This window comes from Emydura macquarii, unplaced genomic scaffold (assembly GCF_026122565.2).
Source record: "Emydura macquarii macquarii isolate MOO-44397 ecotype Brisbane River unplaced genomic scaffold, CSIRO-AGI_Emac_v2 contig_3296, whole genome shotgun sequence".
In the NCBI taxonomy this organism is placed as follows: Eukaryota; Metazoa; Chordata; order Testudines; family Chelidae; genus Emydura; species Emydura macquarii.
In genome coordinates this window covers 491,207-510,239 of record NW_027133433.1, presented here as the reverse complement: position 1 = coordinate 510,239, position 19,033 = coordinate 491,207, and the positions used below count along the sequence as shown (strand labels likewise).

The 19,033-nt window shown below is 62.0% G+C and overlaps 2 protein-coding genes across 2 annotated transcripts; one reads left to right on the top strand and one right to left on the bottom strand.

Annotated features, from left to right (window-relative positions):
• Positions 1 to 57: 57 nt before the first annotated feature.
• On the bottom strand, positions 58 to 10,884 carry SPHK2 (sphingosine kinase 2). Its single transcript, XM_067532707.1, has 5 exons — positions 9,084 to 10,884; positions 3,699 to 3,848; positions 3,511 to 3,605; positions 3,086 to 3,201; positions 58 to 2,787 (listed from the first exon to the last, which is right to left on the bottom strand). Exons 1-5 carry the CDS (start codon positions 9,505 to 9,507, stop codon positions 1,812 to 1,814), a joined length of 1,761 nt encoding a protein of 586 aa, XP_067388808.1. The 5' UTR covers positions 9,508 to 10,884; the 3' UTR covers positions 58 to 1,811.
• Positions 10,885 to 12,649: 1,765 nt separating this feature from the next.
• Positions 12,650 to 16,255, top strand: RPL18 (ribosomal protein L18). The gene is made up of 7 exons (XM_067532708.1): positions 12,650 to 12,769; positions 13,511 to 13,597; positions 13,887 to 13,994; positions 14,308 to 14,406; positions 14,636 to 14,759; positions 15,467 to 15,536; positions 16,130 to 16,255. Exons 1-7 carry the CDS (start codon positions 12,767 to 12,769, stop codon positions 16,203 to 16,205), a joined length of 567 nt encoding a protein of 188 aa, XP_067388809.1. The 5' UTR covers positions 12,650 to 12,766; the 3' UTR covers positions 16,206 to 16,255.
• The last annotated feature ends 2,778 nt before the right edge of the window (positions 16,256 to 19,033 follow it).

Here is a 19,033-nt window from a genome sequence, read left to right as displayed (position 1 = left end):
CGAGCCAGCCAGTTCCCAGCGCTGGGGCTGGATCAGGGCCCGCCCGCCATAAAAGAGAAAGGCGCCTTGCCCCATTCCCTGGGGGGCCGGATGGGAGCCAGCGCCCCATAGAGGGGAGAGGCCCCCTGCCCCCATCCCCAAGCAGATAATGAGTCCCTAGTGTCACCTGACACCTGTGGGGTGCTGCCCCCTCGTGGTGAAACCAAGCAATACGCCTTCATTTCACCTCCAGCTATGCACCTCACGAGGGTCTCCCCCCTTTAACCAATCAGCTCCCCCCCAGCTCTGCTGGTGCCCCTCACTCCTGACCCACAGCCCCCTGCTGGCCCACGAGGCTGAATGAAGGGCGCAGCATGGAGGCCTCATGCTCTTGCTTTATTGCATAGGTCTAAATCACTTTGCAACACAGACAGGACAGGGGAACCGAGAGGGTGGCCATAGCATACACAGGGTTAATACAGAGGGCCTGATGCACCCCCCCACACACACACCCGCCCCCTTAGCAAGGAACTTTGGGGGAAAAGCTGCCTCCCAGTGCATTATGGGGGAGCCCAGGGCTGCTCCCCCCCAGTGCCTCAAATGGGTTCATGGAGCTGGTGGGGGCAGGAAGGGGGAAGGTCAGATACCAGGGTAGTTGGGCCCATGGGCTGATCTGGGGCAGGAGGGATGGGGGGCAGGATACCAGGGTAGATGGGTCCATGGGGCTGATCAGTTTCAGCTCATTCTAGTTTCCTGCTCACAACAAAGTTGGGGAGGGGGGACCGATCAGTAGCAGCAACCGATAGGACAGACGGACAGATGACAGACAGACATTGGGAACCACACCCCGCAGCGCACGAGGCCCGGCCATCACCACTTCACGAAACACAGCGGTTTTAGTGCAAAGAAATCTCCTGGCTTCGCCCTGTGCCGGGGCCCTGCCCCATCTCGCCAGGCAGGGCTCTGGTGCACGTGGCACCTGCCCACCGCTAGACCCCTCCCAGAGACAAAGAAAGAACCCAGGAGTCCTGACTCCCACCCCCACTCCCCTCCCCACCGTTTAACCCCAGCCTCTGGGGCTAGTGGTTAGACCAGGGGGGACAGAGCCGGGACTCTGGGCTCTATCCTCAGCGCTGAGGGGAGGGGCACCAGTGGTTAAAACGGGGGCTTTAGGGAAAAACCCAGCCCCAGAGCACAGTGGGGAATTTCCACAGCCCCTCCCCGCTCTAGAGCTGTGAATGATGCTCAGCGACTGGTCTGCAACACAAGGGGAGGGGCTTGCCTGCAGCTCCGCCGTCTGCCCCTAGGGGGAGACATGCAGGCCAGCAGCTGCTGCAATGCTCCAAGCGCAGTCTGCTCTCCAGCCCCTAGGGGGAGACAGCACCGCCTGGCTTACGCACATGCAATACAGCTGCCCAGGGGAGATGCAGGGCATGCCAGCACCCCTCACTCCCCTCTAGTGTCTGGAGGCCAGAAGCACCGGCCCCCACAGCTCACCCCCCAGCTCAGGGGGCAGCAGGAATGCACAGCCAGCCCCAGTTCCAGCCACCCAGCTCCTAGCACCCCCTGGCTGGCGGGAGGGGGTTACATTCATTCAGTGGGAGGTGCCAGGAGCAATATAATAAATAGGGAGCTTTAGGGAGGGGCAGCTCAGCCAGGTGTCTGCCCCCCCCCCACTCGCAGGAGGGAGGGCAGCAAGCTCCCTGCAGGCTGACGAAAGCATCGTCCCCTTCCCCCCATGGAGGGAGGAGACGCGGAGGCACCTGCCCTAGCTGGGACTGGTATTCCCTTGGTGCCCCCCTCTCCGCAGGAGGGGGTGCGGCGAAGGGACATCAGCTGGTGGCGATTTTGAGCCGGTTGACGCCCGTGATGAGGTTGGCGAGGCCCCGGTGGACTTGGCCCTGGATGGGCCCGTATTCCACCCGCTCGCCGTCCACAGTCAGGATGCCCTTGCGGGTGAGGGGCTCCAGGCGGAAGGCCCGGACGGGCACATGGGTGAGGTGCGGGCACTCCAGCTCGAAGTGGCTGCCCTTTTCCATGGCCAGGAAGAGGCGGATGAGGGCGGCCCGGGAGATGCCAGCCTTGACAAAGCAGAGGTGGACCAGCCCGTCGTCGAAGCGGGCGAAGGGGGCCGCAAACAGGTCAGCCCCCAGGTGGCTCTGGTAGATGGCCAGCACCAGGACAAAGTCGTCCTCCACCGTCACCCAGGAGGCGGGCACCGGCTGCCCCAGTGGCACCAGCAGCTCGTCCGGGGGGCCGCCCACCCAGCCCTCATTTGCCCCGCCATCCGGGCTCAGCCCGGCCACGGGCTCGAAGGAGAAGCTGGGGGGGGGCAGGACGGAGGCGGAGGAGGGGCTGGGGGAGCCGGGCGAGGGGCAGGACGCGGGGGCCGGCTCAGCCCCATGGAAGGCGTGGCGCTCTTCACACAGCCCCATGTCGGACAGGGCGCGGTGCAGGGGCAGGCGCTGCAGGGGCAGGCGGCCGTTGGGGGCCACGGTGATGCTGCGGGAGATGGGGCGGTGGGCGACGGCCTCGGCGGCGGGGAGGTAGGAGAGGCGCCCCCGGTAGGTGTGCAGGGAGGCCAGGCGCACCAGGGTGCCCAGCGTGAAGCGGGCGGCGCCCATGTGCCGGTACTTCTCGCTCTCGATGTCCACGTCGGAGACGAAGCCCCAGGCCACGCTGAGGCAGGAGAAGCAGCGGGTGCCCGAGGCCGTGGTGACGGCCACCAGGTCCAGCGGGGACACGGCCGCGTGGCAGAGCAGCATGGTACAGTTCAGCAGCAGCTCCAGGCCCAGCACCTGCTCCAGCCTGCCGGGGGGAGGAGCAGGGTGAGCTGCCTGGGCGCGGCCTGCCGGGAAAGCAGTCCCCCGTCCCCGGCTGGGGGGAGCCACTCGCCCGTAGCCCCCGTGGGGAGATGGGAGGTGCGATATGGGTGGGGGGGGCGACCCTTCCCTACCGCCCCATCCACTCCCCGTGCACTTGACTCCTGTCCGGCCCACACCCACTTCTTAACCTCCCGCCAGCCCTCACTCGACTCCCAGAGCTGGGGATAGAATCCAGGCGTCCTGACTCCCAGCCCCACCCCCCCGGCTAGTGTTGCCCTTACCCAGCGTTACAGTTGATGGCTCCGGCCAAGGCGTTCCCAGAGCCGCATGGTAAAATCCCAACCGGGATCTTGATCGCCTCCTCCCAGTCCGGGCGCTCCATCAGTCCGTTGAGAACCTACCCAGCAGAGAGGTGAACCGCTGTAGGCGTCTAGTGGTTAGAGCAGGGGCAGGGGGATGTGGGGAGTGGGAGCCGGGACTCCTGCATTCTCTCCCCAGCTGTGGATAGGGAGTGGGGTCTAGTGGTTAGAGCAGGGGGGACTGGGAGCCAGGACTCCTGGGTTCTCTTCCCAGCTCCAGAAATGAAGTGAGGTTGGGGGGCGGGGGAGACTGGGATCCAGGACTCGTGGGTGGTCTGGAGGGAAGTGGAGTCAGATCTACAGCCGGGGAGGGGGCCAGGGATGTTGAGGTGGGGGGGGGGCGTTACCTCATACAGGAGCCCGTCCCCTGAGACTGCGACAAGCCCATCCCATTCGGCCAGGCGGATGCCCTTCACCAGCTCCCGGGCGTGGTTTGGCCTCTCTGGGAGTAGAAGGAGCGAGATGGGGCATCAGAGATGCAGCTTCCCCCCCAGGCCCATCACCCCACCCCCACACCAGCGAAACCTCCCCTCACCTGTCTGGATCAGATTGAAGCTGACGTCCGCCTCCGCGATCATGGGCAGCACGTAGGTCTGGCACCACTGGAGGGCAAGGCCTCGGCCCCCGAAGGGATTCAAGAGCAGCAGAAGCCGGCGCGGGCGTGGGAGGAGACTGGGGGCGATGTCTGAAAGGAGAGAGCAGGGCGAGCAAGTCAGGGGAACCCTGCCTGACGCTGAGACACAGACACCTGGGGTGGGGTGCAGGGGCTGTTTACACGGGGATTATAATGGCATGCGAAACTGCTCAGCCACCAGGTGCCCGGGCATCTAACGCACCTGACCGGAGCCAACCTCAGCCGTACCTGGCCCTCAGCCCCTGGCAGCACATTAAAGGCGCCAACGGAAGATACATCTGGTAATCTCTTGGCGAGGGAAGCCCTATACCCAGTCCAGATCTGATACAGGAGCAACCCCGCCACTTCCTGCATGCAAGGTGCCCACGGCTGGCTGCCAAGAACCAACCAGAGTCAGAGGAGAAGAGAAACAAGCACCAAAGCACCAAGGCAATGAAAAAAGGAGCCCAGACGCTGCGGGCTCCGATCATCCAGCCTCTCTTCAAAGACCTGAGCATCGCGGCTCCGCCAGCCCATTGTTCGCAAAATTCCCAATTGCTACAAAACTCTCCAAGGACAGCGACAATCTGCAGGGCTGCTCCTTCGTTTCTGCGCCGAGCAAATCCGGAAATGCTTTGACTTCCCTGAAGCCCGTCGCCAGGCTGAGAAGGGAAGGATGCTGGCGATTTTTGGGGTCTACTTTTATCTCATGGAGAAACGGGGCTTATGGCAGAGCACGTGTCCACCAAAGAACTCAAGGAGCAGGGGGGAAAGGCGGCAAGTTTTCTAAGATCTCTCCGAGCATTGGCTGGAAATGGCAATTTGAGGGCATGCACAACATAAAAACACCAGAGCCGGGCTGGGCACTGGGTGAATGGATAAAAACCTAGCACAACAACTACAATTAAAGCCGGGCTTAACCCTGCACACAGCTGTTCAAACAGCAAAGCCAGCTGCGCTGATGAGACAGCAAACCCAAGGGCAGCTGGTCAAACCTGAAAAACCAGAAATCAGCTTAGATGCTGTTGGGAGCAGCACGAGGGCTATAAATCAGTGCCATCAAGCCTTGGTAACAAGGAGAAAGATCTCCAAGGGGCCAAAGTCCAAACACCAAATCCTGACAGACTAAGTACACAAGATGGGGAAAATTCATCTCCCAAGAAGCAAGCACACCCAGCCGAAGGTGCATGGTGCACTAAATGCACAAAACATGGACCTTCTGCAGCACCTTGACGCACCAACGCAGTCAGGGAACGGGCTGGTATTACAGACAATCCAGATGAGCCGTTGTTCCTGGGATCGACCCCGTGGGAGGCCACAGAGTGGTGGTTTTCAAGCCGGGGGTCCCCAGACTACGTCGAAGGTTTACAAAGAGGTCCGCACCGTCATTCAAAATATTTTAGGGGGGATCTGCAGATGAAAAGATTGAAAACCACTGCCGTTGGGACTGCCGGGAGGGTGAAACTGAATATTCGCGGCAAGACTTTAGAACCAGCCCAGGAGCGGACGTCTCAGTCCTCACCAAGGAGATTTACAATCACCTTCAACCCCAACCAGAGCCAAAGTCACCTCACACTGCCGTGACTAGCCCTGGAAGGCTGCCTCACCACAGAAACAACCTAGAGATGACAACTTTGCATTCAGAGCGCGCAGGATCAAAGACCAACAGCCTCGTCGGCCACCGCGCGGCAGCCAGGATGCAAGAACAGCGGAAGAACTCCATGGAGGATTTGATCTTGGGCGTTAGGAAGGAGTGATGGAGTACCCCAGGAACAGGGCTCTGGAACTACAGCCAGTCAGGACTCTAGTGCTTCGGAGTCTGTCCCCTCCCGGGTCTCCACACACTGGTGCAGCCGCCAGCTGACTCTGGTCTTGAAGCATTCAGTCCCCCTGCTCTGCCCGAGCTCCCCCTATGAGACCCCCTGGCCGGGACTCTGGGGAGCCCTACACGCCCCAAAGGGGTCATGCCCCCCACCTTGCAGTCAGAAGCGATTCACGGCCAGGGTGGAAGCCAGAAGGCTTTATTAGTTCTCAGGATCACAGCGGAGAAAGACTTTGTTAGCAGATTACTTAGAAGTTACAGCAGCGACCATCTGGGGAGACCCATTCTCGGGCCCTACTCCTGCACCAACCCCCCACAGGGGACAGCCCTCTTCCACCCATCCACCCCCAGACCCATCCCCCTTACCCTTCCCCAGTCCTTTGTCTCCTTTCCGGGCAAGGTGGCCACTCTTCCTGGTTTCCACCTGCTACAACCTGTTGCAGCTGGCTGACTCAGGAGGACAAAGGGGTCTGGTCAGCCGACGTGTGGCTGGGAAAGGTCCTTCTGCCCTCCAGTGGTCTCTGCAATGATCACACACCCGGGTCCCATCACCGACATACATGAGTAACACATGGGGGAAACTGAGGCACACACAGCACTCAGAGAAAACCCCCCAAAATACCTCCACTTCGGCACAAGGAGATCCAGTAGCAATCAAATGAAGAGACAATGCAGAGCCGTGCAGCGTACGACCTGCTCCCAGGCAGCTGCAGATCTACGCAGATTCAGAGGACATCGTTACCTGGTCAGCATGGCCTATTTTGCCAGGTCGCAGCGTCATCAGGAAACCGAAGGACACTTTTGCTCACTTTACGGTTCCAGAGCAGCCAGGGACGGAGAACAGGCCGCAATCCTCTGCCGCAGGATTTCAGTCACTCCAGACAAAACCTGATTTTGAGTCTCTCGCTAGCACCCACGTCATCCAAAAGTGGGTGGAGAGGCTGAGGAAATCAGCCAGCCGAGGAAATCCCACAGCAAGAAGACACATCCGTTGCTCTTCTGAGTTACAGATCGACACCGATAGCGGTTACTGGATGTAGCCCAGCACAGTTCCTGATGGGACAACTACTCAGAGCTCCTGATCCAGCTTTGGAAAAGAATCCATGAAGAAATAGCCAAATCGGATGCAAAGGCTCACAAAACCCGTGGATGCTTTTACACCAGACGCCACTGACTTAGGTCTAGAACCGGGCGACCACATTCATGGCCAAGTGGAGAGAGAGAAAGGATGGGGAATCCAGCTGTCCTGCAGAAAAAGAATCCAGCGCCCAGATCACACGCGGCCGAGATCGACAGCAGGGAGCTCAGAAGAAAGACGTCTCCTGTTTGTTCCTCAGGGAGAACAATCCACAGAGCAAAACCTCCAGGTGGCAGAAGCAGAACAAGGCACCGACGGACAGAAGGATCCCAGGCCGACCACAGCCAGGCGGTGCAGCGAACCGTCAGCCGGGTGGCCGAGCTGCGACGCGATCGGGTTGCGTGATCAGAAAGCCAGGACAATTCAGAGACACCTGGAATGCTCCGTCCTGAGCTTCAGAGCCAGCGAGACAGTGTAAATATTGTCAGTGGCGGGAAGGCGGGACGCAAAGGGGGAGCAAACCCCAGCCAGAGCTATCTTAAACAACCTCACGGCAGACACGGCGGGGGCTGTCTTGGGGCAGGAAGCACAGTACTCAGGCTGTGTCTGATACTAGGAGGTCAGGCGTCTGTGTCAGCCCTGCAGCCTGCCAGGTACAAGGTGCACATGACACGGACCCCCTCGCCCAGCGCTGAGATGCGGCAGCTCTGGGGTAGTGCGCGGGAGGCTGATTATACGGGAACTCATCGCCCAGCGCTGAGATGCGGCAGCTCTGGGGTGGGGCACAGTAAAAGCACCCTCTACAGAGCCACCCACCCCACTCCCAACAGCACAGCGCCCCTAGCACCACACGGGGGTGGCGGGGCCAGCACGGACTGCCAGAGGAGAGCGCCCTGCGGTGTTGTGTGCTGCTGGGACGCCACTGCCCTCACCAGGGGCCTGGCAGAGTGAGGGAAGTAGATAAGAGAACCCAGTGGATGTGCCCGGAGGAAAGATTAACCCAGCAACCCCCACCGCAGAAGGAACGCTGAGGCATGCAGACGTTCATCCTTTTCCTAGCTCCTTCCCAGCGGGGGCTGGGACACCAGCTCTGGGAAGGGAGGGGAGCCTAGTGGCTGGAGCAAGAGAGGGTGGGCCTGCGAACGCTCCGTGCTCCAAGTCGAAAGTTCCCTGTTATCGTATCAGGCGGAGACAGCTGCACTTTGGACCCAGGGCTGATAGCGGGGCAGGTTCTGCAGGGTCCCCGAAGCCACCCCCGGCCCAGAGAAGGAGCGATAATGCCCCGCCATGCACCCAGTGCCCAGCCTGGCCCCCCAACCAGCCCCAACCGTGCACCCAGCGCTCCTCTGCAGTGCCCACCCACATCCCTCCCCGCACCCCAAGCCAGTCAGCAACCCCTGGAGCCAACTCCCACCCCAGCGAGCCCCATTCCATGCCATCAGCCCCCCACAGCCCAGATCTCAGCCCTGCCTTCAGGCCCCCCACATCCTTCAGCAAGCAAAGAAAGTGGGAAGTCACTGCCCAAGGCAGCCCCTAGCCCCGCCCAGGAGGGATCCTACCCCCCAGGGTTCGGGAGGCTCCTGGTGGGGGCGGGAGGGGGAAGAGGTTAGACCAAAGGGAAAGGGAGGGACAGACAGGGGGTCCGGAGGACAAGAAATCCAATAGCCCCAGCTTCGAGACAATCCACAGCCCAGTTCTAGATCCCCACCCAGTTCAAAGACGGGACCACTCAGGCTTTGGGTCGCCAGCCCCACCAATGGGCGCACGCACTCCAGATATCTTGTCTCCCAGCTTCCCCGTACTTTAATCGCTGCACCCATTACCCAGGGCTGGGGAGAGAACCCAGGCGTCCTGGCTCTCAGGCCCCATTCTCTCCACTCCCCTTCCAAAGCTGGGGATAGAACCCAGGAGTTCTGGTCCCCATCATCTGTCTTTAAAAGCCAGCAAGGGCTGTTCTGAACAGCAGGCGAAGGACCAAGTCTCTGAAGCTGGAAAGGGGGAGCGGAGAAGGGGTCCCCTCTTTGCTGGGGTCTGCTTTTGGGGCTCGGTTCCTGAATCTCGCTGCAACCTCCAGACACACATTCAGGGATGGGGCAGTAAAACCTCCCTGGGGGGGGCTGACGCCCCACCTCTAGGCCCCGGATAGACTCCTCTCTGGCTCTCTGCAACAGCATCTGCTTTGTTGCTGTTCTGGCTGGTCGAACTGGAGACCCAAAAAGAACTCAGCCTTGAGTTCCAGGAGCAGGAGCCAGGATGCCTGGGTTCTAACCCTAGCCCTGGGAGGGGAGTGGGGTCTAGTGGTTAGAGCAGGGAGGAAGCTGGGAGCCAGGACTCCTGGGTTCTCTCCCCAGCTCTGGGAGGGAAGAAAGGCCTGGAAGGCAGGCAGATGGCACAGCAATGGTCTTACCTGTTTCACTGGAGACTGGGATGCCCAGCACCAGGCACTTGATAGCAGCGGCCCATTTCTCTGCCACCGCTCGGTTCTTCTCATAGTCCTGGGCCCCGTCCACCTGGAAGGTACGTGCCGCCCTCTGCCGCCCACGCCCCGATCCCACCGCCACCTTCCTCTTCTTCAGCGGGTAGGCATAGACCGAGAAGTACGCCGACTGGTCGGCCGGCGCCCGGCTGCGCAGGGTGTGACAGCCCACCACCTCGGCCAGGGGCACCACCGTCCGCTGGTCTGTCTCCGGCTTGGGCACCAGCCGCTGGATGTGCAGCTCCGTCCGGGTCAGGCTGAGGGCATAGCGGGCGCCCTTGGAGGGGTAAGCGCCAAACTCCCCGTGCAGCAGCGTCTCCGCACCCTCGCAGTATGGCCCGAGGACGAGGCTCATTTTTCCGGCGGCACCACGGCCCACCTGGCTTTCTGCCCGGCAGGCTCAAGCCACACCTCGGGCAACTCCTTCCTGCCCCATCAACTCTCCCTTAATACCCCACCCTGCCCGGCTCAGACCCAGATCTAACCACTGTTAGGACATCACCCGCTCCTTGGGAGGAAGATATCGGCAGCGGGCCAGAGAAGGAACTAACCCCCCCGAAGAGAAATTTCCAGACCCAAAGCCAATTCTGCTCTGCTGCCTCTCCCTCACCTGAACTCCCGAGGGATCGTCAGGCCCTGCAAAGCCCCATTCCTGAGGGGCCTGCCCACCGTCCCTCTCTGGGGCAGGATCTGGGAATCCAAAGCAGCCGAGGAATGAGAACCGACCTGCACGAAGGGCTCATGGGTGGGGGGGGGGGGGAAATAGGGCCGCAGGGATCCAGAAACCAGCAATTAGCCTGCTTAGCCTTTCCCCTAGCCAGGGGCCCAGTGGGGAGGGGGGAGCTTAATTGGGTCCAGCCCTCTCCCCCCTCCCCAATCTCTGTGTTGTGGAGGGAGGAGGGTGCAGGGGGCCGGCTAGGCTGGAGGGAGCCAGGAGCAGCGGGGCTGGGGGGGGATTTTTAAAGACCCTGAGGAAGTTTCTTTTTTCCCCCACCCCCGGGAATTAGGCCTGGGAAAAAGGGGGGGGACGGGGGGAGGGAAGCAATCCAGGCTCCGCTCAGACCCACCAGCTAGGGATGCCGGCAGGGAGCAGCCTGGCACCACGCTATGGGGCAGGGGGTTGGGAAATGGGGTCCCTCCAAAGCTGCCACCTGCCACCATCCCCTGCCCCCGGCAGCAGGTGCCTCCCCTCGCCCCCCCTCCTGCCTCCCCCTTCCTCCTGCCCCTGAACCCTGCCTCCCTCCTCTCTCCAGGAAGTGCTTCCCACGGCCTCCTCAATGCCTCACCCGGCCCCATATATGGAGGGCGGGGCTGGCCCCAGCCAATCACAGAGCCACCTCTCCCCGTCCCACCAATCGGGGCCACCAACCGCCCCTCCTCCCGCCGCGCCCTGTGGCCATCTTTGCTGTGGGCGGGGAGGACGGGCTCCACCCTCTTCCCTGCGAGTCAATGGGGCGCGGCGGCCATTTTGGATGCGGGCAAGCGAGAGAGCGTCACTCCCGGTATGAACCGACGGGGAGGGGGGCCATCTTTGTTATGGGAACTAGCCCCGCCTTTTTTTCCCCCTGCCCACCCATTGAAATCAAACGGGCGTGGTGGCCATATTGGATGTGGGCAAAGGAAATTGCTTCGTTCTCCATCCCAGCCGATGCATATGGCGGCCATATTTATTAGGGGAAATGCAGGGACTCCCATTGTGCTAGGTGCTGTACATTCTTTATCAGGTTATTATGGCAGCATCTAGAAGCATGTGTGTATTTGGGGAGGGCGGAAGCCTATGGCAAGCCTATGGCAGGCGCAGAATTTGCCCCCACCATGCCTGGCCCCGTTGGCCTGACTGGAGCTGCCCCCCAAATATAGACATCAAACTATGCCGATGGCTAGGAGCTGCAATCACAGCCCATGACCCGGTTGTGCAAGGCGCTGCACGTTATTATTTCTAACAGGTGCAACACTGGCAGAGTCAGCAACGCAGCTGGGAACTTTGGTCCTTTGCAAGACAGAGCCTGGACAATAACGAATTGTCAGCTACAGTGGAAATCCACGTTCCTGAGAGATGTGTTTATCCACTCTTCTGTACGGCTCAGAAACACGGCCGACTTACCCCAGACATGCCAAAAGACTAGCCAGCTTTCATAACAGCTGCTTGCGTAAAACTCTATGGGTAAGATGGCAAGACAGGGTGACATGTGGAAGTGTTAAATCGTGCTGGTCTGTCATTCGAGGGGATATTGATCAGTAAGAAAAGACAGGTGGATTGGATGTGTCAAGCGAATGCCGGATTATAGGATCTCAAAGAGTGTGCCGTTCTCTGAAGTTCATGGCGGGTCTAGAAAGAGAAGCAGACTGCAGCGCAGATTTCGGGATGCTTGCAAGGATGACTTAGTATCCTTTGGAATCTCTGTGGATGATCGGGAAAGGCATGCAGAATGCCACCGTGGTTGGGCGGAGTCAGCCTGTAGATGTCGCGAGGCGGATTGGATCAGGCTTTGTGATGACCGGTGTCAGATGAGGAAGGATTCTGCTGCTCGGATTCCGAAGCATTGCTACTGCCGGGGTGTGCCCTACCTGTGGACAGGACGGTCACTGGCGCATCAGACTCAGCAGCCACCAAAGAACTCATCGGCGCACCCACCATTCTCTGTAAAGAGTGACGGTGCCACTGAAGACTGTACCGCCAAAGAGCTCACAATCTAAGTACCCACAATGGTTTAAATGTATAAGTAACAACAAATTAATAATAATTCTATTCTTATTGATTGTAATTATTTCCACTGTGCTAATACTTAAAGGCTTCAATCAGACTCTATTTATTATTTTTAAAAATGACACAGGCACTATTATTCTAGTCTATCCCTCACATATTGCTATGTAGATATATGTCCCACCTGTATGGTAAACCAATTCCTCCCCTCTTCCCGCCCCCCAAGGTTAAACTGTACAAGCAACTATGTATTAATAGCAACTAGAGAGAATTGAAAATTAACTGACAGGAAAGTTTCCACTGGAAAATGCTGATCTGGTAACATCAAAACACAGGGACTTGTCAATTTCTTCCAAACTTTCAACATCAAAATGTCTCCTTTCAGTGTGATCCTTTAGACTGCCTCGCATCCTTTGGCCGTTGATGGTCTTCTTGATAAGGCAATACAAGGAATACAAATGTTTCCAGGCAGCCATAAGGTGGAAAACAAACAATCCAGAATGAATTATTTCGCACAAACGGGTGGGATTTCCACTTGCAGGAGGACACGAAATTGCAAAACGTCAGAAGAATTTCCCGTGGATGAGACACACTAACTCTGGTCTCATTTTCTTCAAGCTAGTCTATTGGGGTCACCAAATTCTGATGGGCTCTGTTCTTTCTGCCCCAGCTCTGTGATAACTCATCCCGCCTGGCCTCTATTGCCATAGCCTCTTATCAGCTGTCTTCTCGCAGTCCTCCAGCACCATCGAGCTCGCCGGCCGGAGAGTCGCACGCCTGCCCGGCACCAGCGGGACTCCGCTTGCCGCCGCGCTGCCATAGAGCAGAGCGACCTGTCCCGTCACCCCTTTCGCGTCGCCCCGCCCCCCTCCTTCCTTCCTTCGCTGGCCGGGCCGCCGCCGGAGCCGCCATGGTGGGTGAGCCGGGGGGGGGCCGGGGGAATCCGCTGCCATCCGCAGCGCGGGGGGAGCCGAGCCCGGATTCGGGGCTCTGGGGGGCCGGGCCGGGGGCCGGGTACGGGCGGGGGGGCAGCGCCTCGCCGGCGGAAGCCTCCCCGGGCCCACGCGGGGAGGGGCAGGAGGAGCCGGGAATACCCGGTGGGGGGCTCCCTGTGAGAGGGGGAGGGGTCCTGGGGGGGGATATGGGGGGGTAATGTGTATGTGTATCGCCCAGCCGGCTGGGGGTCACGCAGCGGGGGGGAGGATACAGGGAGCAGCCAGCGAAGCGAAGTCGTGGGTGACACGCAGTGGGGGGGGGGTGCTAGGGACGTTTGGGGGGGCACCCAGTGTGGCATGTACTGTGGGGCATATGGTGTGCGGAGGGCACAGGTGGGTGGGTGGTTTGGGGGGAGTCTGTGGGAAGTGGGGGGTGGAGTGAGGAAGGGAGGGGCTGGGGGGTGGGTAGGGGGCATGAGGGCCTGGGGGGGGGTCAGGCCATGGCGGGGGCTGCTGTGTGCACCCTGGGGTGGGGGGCATCTAACCTGCCTGGGGGGCGGTGGCCAGGCCCTCTGTCAGTGGTGACAGGGTGACTTATGGGGTGTTGGGGTGCGGGAGAGTTGGGGGTGCCCTGCGCACCCATTGTCTCATCAGACCTATAGCTGGGGGGGGGAGGCGCCGGGGGGCCGACCCTGATGGCCTGTGTCCCCCCCCCCCAGGGTGTCGATATCCGCCACAACAAGGACCGCAAGGTTCGCCGCACCGAGCCCAAGAGCCAGGACATCTACCTGCGCCTGCTGGTCAAGGTAATGCCCCCCCCAACCGTCCGGGTCTGCGGGGGGCTGGCAGCTAGGATGCCTGGGTTCTTTCTACAGCTCGGGACCTGGGGTCTAGTGGGGGGCAGGGACTGGGAGCCGGGATGCCTGGGTTCCGTGCCTGGCTCTGCCACTGACTGGTGTGTGTGTGACCTGTGCAAGCACAGCCAGGAGTGCCCGTCTCTGCCTCAGTTTCCCCTTGGTGCCGGTGGGATGCGGGGTTGGGCCGGGCGGGGGCCGAGTGGCTTCCCCTGACAGCTGTGTCCCCCCCCCCCCCCAGCTCTATCGCTTCCTGGCGCGCCGCACCAACTCCCGCTTCAACAAGGTGGTCCTGAAACGCCTCTTCATGAGCCGCACCAACCGCCCACCGCTCGCCCTCTCCCGCATGGTAAGTGGGGCCGGGTGTGGGACCACCAGGGAGGCCCCGGACTCTGCCCGTCCCCCCTCGGCCCCGACCCACAGCCCCTCCCCCCATGCTGGTCCATTTGACTTGACGTCCGGACTCCTGGGTTCTCTTCCTGCCTGTACCCTGGAGATTGTCCTGGGGGGGGGGGCTGTGCTGTTGCTGGGGCCCACTGGGAGAGCCCTCGAGGCCCTGTGGTGGGGAGGGGAGGGGATGGGGGGTGCGGTGCTGGGCCGGGGCCCGTGCTCCCTAGACCAGCCCTGAGGTGGGGGTTGTGCTGACCCTCTGCCCCCTCCAGATCCGCAAGATGAAGCTCCCGGGGCGGGATAACAAGACAGCCGTGGTGGTGGGAACCATCACTGACGACATCCGCATCCAGGACATCCCCAAGCTGAAGGTGAAGCGGGGTGCTGCAGGGTCCCCAACCCTGATGGGCTGGGAGCCAGGACTCCTGGGTTCTCTCCCTGGCTCTGGGAGGGGAGCGGGGACTAGTGCTGAGAGTGGGGGGCTGGGAGCCAGGACTCCTGGGTTCTCTCCCTGGCTCTGGGAGGGGAGCGGGGACTAGTGGTGAGAGTGGGGACTGGGAGCCAGCACTGGGGCTGTCACTGACCTATCTCTCCTGGCAGGTCTGTGCCCTGCGGGTGACCAAAGGAGCCCGCAGTCGTATCCTGAAGTCAGGAGGTCAGATCATGACCTTTGACCAGCTGGCCATGGCCGCCCCCAAGGGCCAGGGCACCGTGCTGCTCTCCGGTGAGTCCTCCCGCACTCTCTGCCCGGGACGGGCACCGGCCTTGCCATGAACAACAGGCAGCTGGGGCCAGCTGAGCTGCAGGGCAAGGGCTCAGCAGGGGGGTGCTGTCCCTGGGCGGTCGGGGTAGGCCTGCATGCCCCAGGGCAGTGCTACGGGGAGCAGGGCCAGGGGACGCTCTCTGCCCTGCCCTAGAGGGGCCACGTCCCAGTGCTGGGTGAGGGGCCCCTGGATAACCCACGCCTTGTCCCAGTGCCGGGCGAGGGGCTCCTGGATACCCAGCCCACGCGCCCTGTCCCAGAGGGTCTCCAGATAACCAGCCGCCCTGCCCCAGAAGGGGCTCTGTCTCAGCGCCGGGCGAGGGATCCCCAGCCCCAGAGGTGGCCGCCCCAGGCGAGGGGCCCTGCCTGCCCAGCCTGGCAGTTGCCTCGGGCAGTGCTGTGTGTTTGGAAATGCCGCTGGTGGGTTCTGGTGCAGAAGAACGGGACTGTCACCGCAGTGCCCTCACGGCCTGGCATGGAGGCCCTGGTGCTCTGGGCTCGGCACAGGGGCCGTTGCTACCCCTGTGGGCTAGTGGCCAGAGAAGCCCTCCCTGGCCGTCTCTGAGCCAGAGGCCGCTTCCCTTCGGGTCCTGCTTGGGGGGCGGGAGGTGGGAGCCCTGCCCCCCAGCGAAGTATCACTGTCTGGCTGTAACACTGTCTCCCTGCAGGGCCCAGGAAGGGACGCGAGGTGTACCGGCATTTCGGCAAGGCCCCCGGCACCCCACACAGTCACACCAAGTGAGTGCCCGCTCCTGCACCCCCCTCCCCCCCCCCCGATCCTCCCGACATGGCACCATGCCTGCTCCTCCACCCCTCGGGGTGCGGCCACCATCGTCCGCCCCACAGAGCCGCATCCTGTGCCCGGCCTTGGGGCGCGTGGGGCTGGGCACAAACCCTGGGCGGGGAGAAGTTGGGATCCCCAGAGTGGATCATGTCCCTGTGTCTCGTGGTGGCCAGGACTCCTGGGTTCTCTCCCTGGCCTGGTGGGGAGTGGGGGTTAGTGGTTAGAGTGGGGGAGGCTGGGAGCTGGGACTCCTGGAGACACTAGAGCCCTGTGACCTAGCCCAGCCCCACTAAAGCGATGGGTCGGGTCTGGGCCGGCTGTGTTCCCTGCTCCTGCGGGCACCTCGCTGTGCGGTTTGCACCCTGGGCCTGCCACCCCGCCACACAGCAGGCCATGCTGGCCACAGAGCTGCACTGGGGGCACCTGGCATGGAGAGCGGGTGGGGGTCAGGCTGTGAACTGGGCCCAAGGGGATGGGGGGATCCCTGGCACCCGGGCGGGGGGAGCAGTGGCGGTGGGCATCCCACTAACCCCCCTCCTCCTCGCAGGCTGTACGTGCGCTCCAAAGGGCGGAAGTTCGAGCGGGCCCGAGGTCGCCGCGCCAGCCGGGGCTACAAGAACTAACGGTGCCAGCTTGCATGTGCCAGTGTCCAATAAATGGGTCAGAACCGGTAGCTGGCATTGGCTCTGTTCACTCGCGGGGCGCTGCCCTTCCCCTGTGCAAACCCGCATCGCGCCCCAGCCCCCCATGGGGTCTCTATTCCCAGACGCCAGCTGAGAGGGGGACGGGGGGAGGTGTGGGGCACCTGCCCTAAGGCTCCCTGCCAGGGGGCATAGTACTGTTGGCTCATGCTGGGTTTCACTGGTGCAGTGGGGTGGGCAGAGGGGGGGTGTTATCTAGGTGGCGCAGTCCCCCCCCCCATCTGTTCTGCCCCACGGCTCTTCTGGCTGGGGTCTCCCTGAGCAAAAATCACAGGCCTCCCCCGGCCACTCTAACCATTAGCCCCACTCCCCTCCCAGGCCTGGGGAGAGAGCCAAGGACCACTCGCCCCACTCTAAAAGGAACAGTCCCCATCTCACAGGATGGGGCCCCATGTCTTTCTCTGATGACCCTCCCCTGGCCCCATGGGCTGTGGGGCAGGGGTATGTGTGCCCACGGGGAGGGGGTGGGCTTGTGCTGGGCTGGAACATCCTCTTTTCCAGCTGTCTGTGTCCCAGGCATGTTGTTGTAGGGTGCCCTGCTCACTGATCTCTCCACACAGCTGGGACGGGAAGCAAGGGTTTATTTTGGGTTACAAATGATCCAAGAGTGGACCCACATCCTGGCCCTATAGCCCCTCAGGTTGGCAAAGGAGGGAAATCACGCCCCCGCCCTGCACTGGTGCCCCTGGCCCCCCATGGCTAGAGCCCAGGGAGAACAGCTGAGCCAGGCAGAACCCAGCAGTCCTGGCTCCCTGCAGGAAGGGAGGCAGCCCGGGCCCTGCCGCCCCCTCCCCAGCCCGCAGGACAGCACTGCCGCGGAAGGCCAGGAAGCCGCTGGGGGCAGCCAGGGCGCAGCCCTGCAAGGCATAATGCCGGCGGCCCCAGCCCTCGAAGAAGAGCTGGGCGCAGTCCGGCACTACCAGCGGGACGCCCCTGACCTGCATCGCCCGCCGCAGCTCGAACTGCTCCAGGTAGTGTGGGCTGCACTGTACTGGTAGCTGAGGGAAGAGGGGCATGGGGGAGCCAGCCCAGGCCTCTGCCTGGGTGGAGCGCGGAGCCAGCCCCTCCAGGCCACACCCCCTCTCCAAGTGGGGTCGGAGTCAGTCCCTCCAATCTATTTCACACATAGATATGGGGCAGGGGCGCCTCTCCCCTCTGGGGGGCACCGGCTTGCAGCCAGCCCCAGGACAGGGACTGGGGCATGGGGCCTCTGATCTAGGCGACTCACCTGGGCCAGCCGGGTCTCCATGAGCTCCATCCAGCTGAGCCAGTAGCGGGAGGCTGTGGCCTTGGAGACATGGAAGCAGAAGGCCAGATCCTGCAGAAGCAGCCGCAGCCTCACCAGCACCAGGAAGAGCTGGGCCTCGGGGGACCCGGCTCGGCCCCCAGCTGTGGCTCCATCTCCATCAGGAAGGCAGCCGGGCGCTGCTGAAGCTGGTGTAGAACCGCAGCCACCGCCGTTGCCCCAGATGCTGTCCAGGCAGAATCGGCCTGGCCTGGCCCCCCTGCTCCTTCAGCTTCTGGCTGACTGTACAGCACCGTGCTGCTCTGGTCCAGCTCCTCCTGCCGCGCCCAAGTCCGGGGCTCCAGCTGGTCTCACGTGCACTGCAGGTTCCGGTTCTCTGCCTCCAGCGCTGCGATCAACTGGCCCAGCTCTGATGCCAGCATCCAGCACTCGCGCGTGGACCTCTCCTGCAGCACAGAGCCAGAGATGCGGCTGACTCTGAGGTGGGGCAGGGAGCTTGGTATACAGGGACCCCTCACCCCACGCTGGGATGTGGCCCCTGTAGGGTGGTGCATGGGGATAGGTGATACGGAGACCCCTTGCCTGCCACTGTGTTGTGGCCCCTCTGGGATGGGGTGTGGGAGCTGGTTATAGGGGACCCTCTCTTTCCCTGTGCTGAGATGCGGCTGACTCTGGGGTGTGGTGTGGGACGAGCAACCTGCGGATGAGCTCCCCACCTTGAAGCACAGTGCCCCCTAGTGCCTGGCCCCCTCACCTACAGCTCTGGCTGGTGGCCTGGGCCTCCTGTGAGCAGTGCAGCAGTTGGCTCTGCCGATGCACCATCTCCTGTGGCTCGCACACCAGGTGCCCCAGCGCGGCTGGTTCCTGTGGCATGCTGCAGGCCCCGTGGTCGTGTAGCACGGCTGGCTGGGTCCTGCCGTGGTGGTGGGTGTAGCAGGGGGACTCCCCAGCCATCTCTATCAGCTTGCCCGCCAGAACCAGGTCCCCAATACTGGATGGGGCTTCTGCTGTTGGGACAGGACATGGAACACTGGGGCTAGAACCCAGGAGTCCTGGCTCCCAGCCCCGCTCTAACCACTAGACCCCTCTTCCCGCCCAGATCTGGGGATAGAACCCAGGAGTCCTGCCCCTTTGCGGGATGGTACCTTTGCCCTCAGGTGTCTCTCCTGGTAGCTGGCAGCCGGGGTGGATTCTCCTGTGGGGCTCCAACAGGTTCCTCCGGGCGCCTCTCCGAGCCCTGCCGGGTGCCTCATCCTGCACTTCCTGCTCCGGCCCATAGTGGGCGCTGGAGATGTGGTTGGGGTCATGATGCTCCTTGAGCAGGGAGGGAGAAATGCGGAGGGTGGGGGAGCAACTGAGGGAGCTGCCATCCCTCCGCCAGCCCTGAATTTACCCACAACCCCCCCTCCCCTCCAATGCCATCCCAGCTAGGCCACAATCACAAATGATAACAACCTACTACTGTCGCCAGCTGACAGAGCCAGTTCTTCAGGGGCTCTGGCTG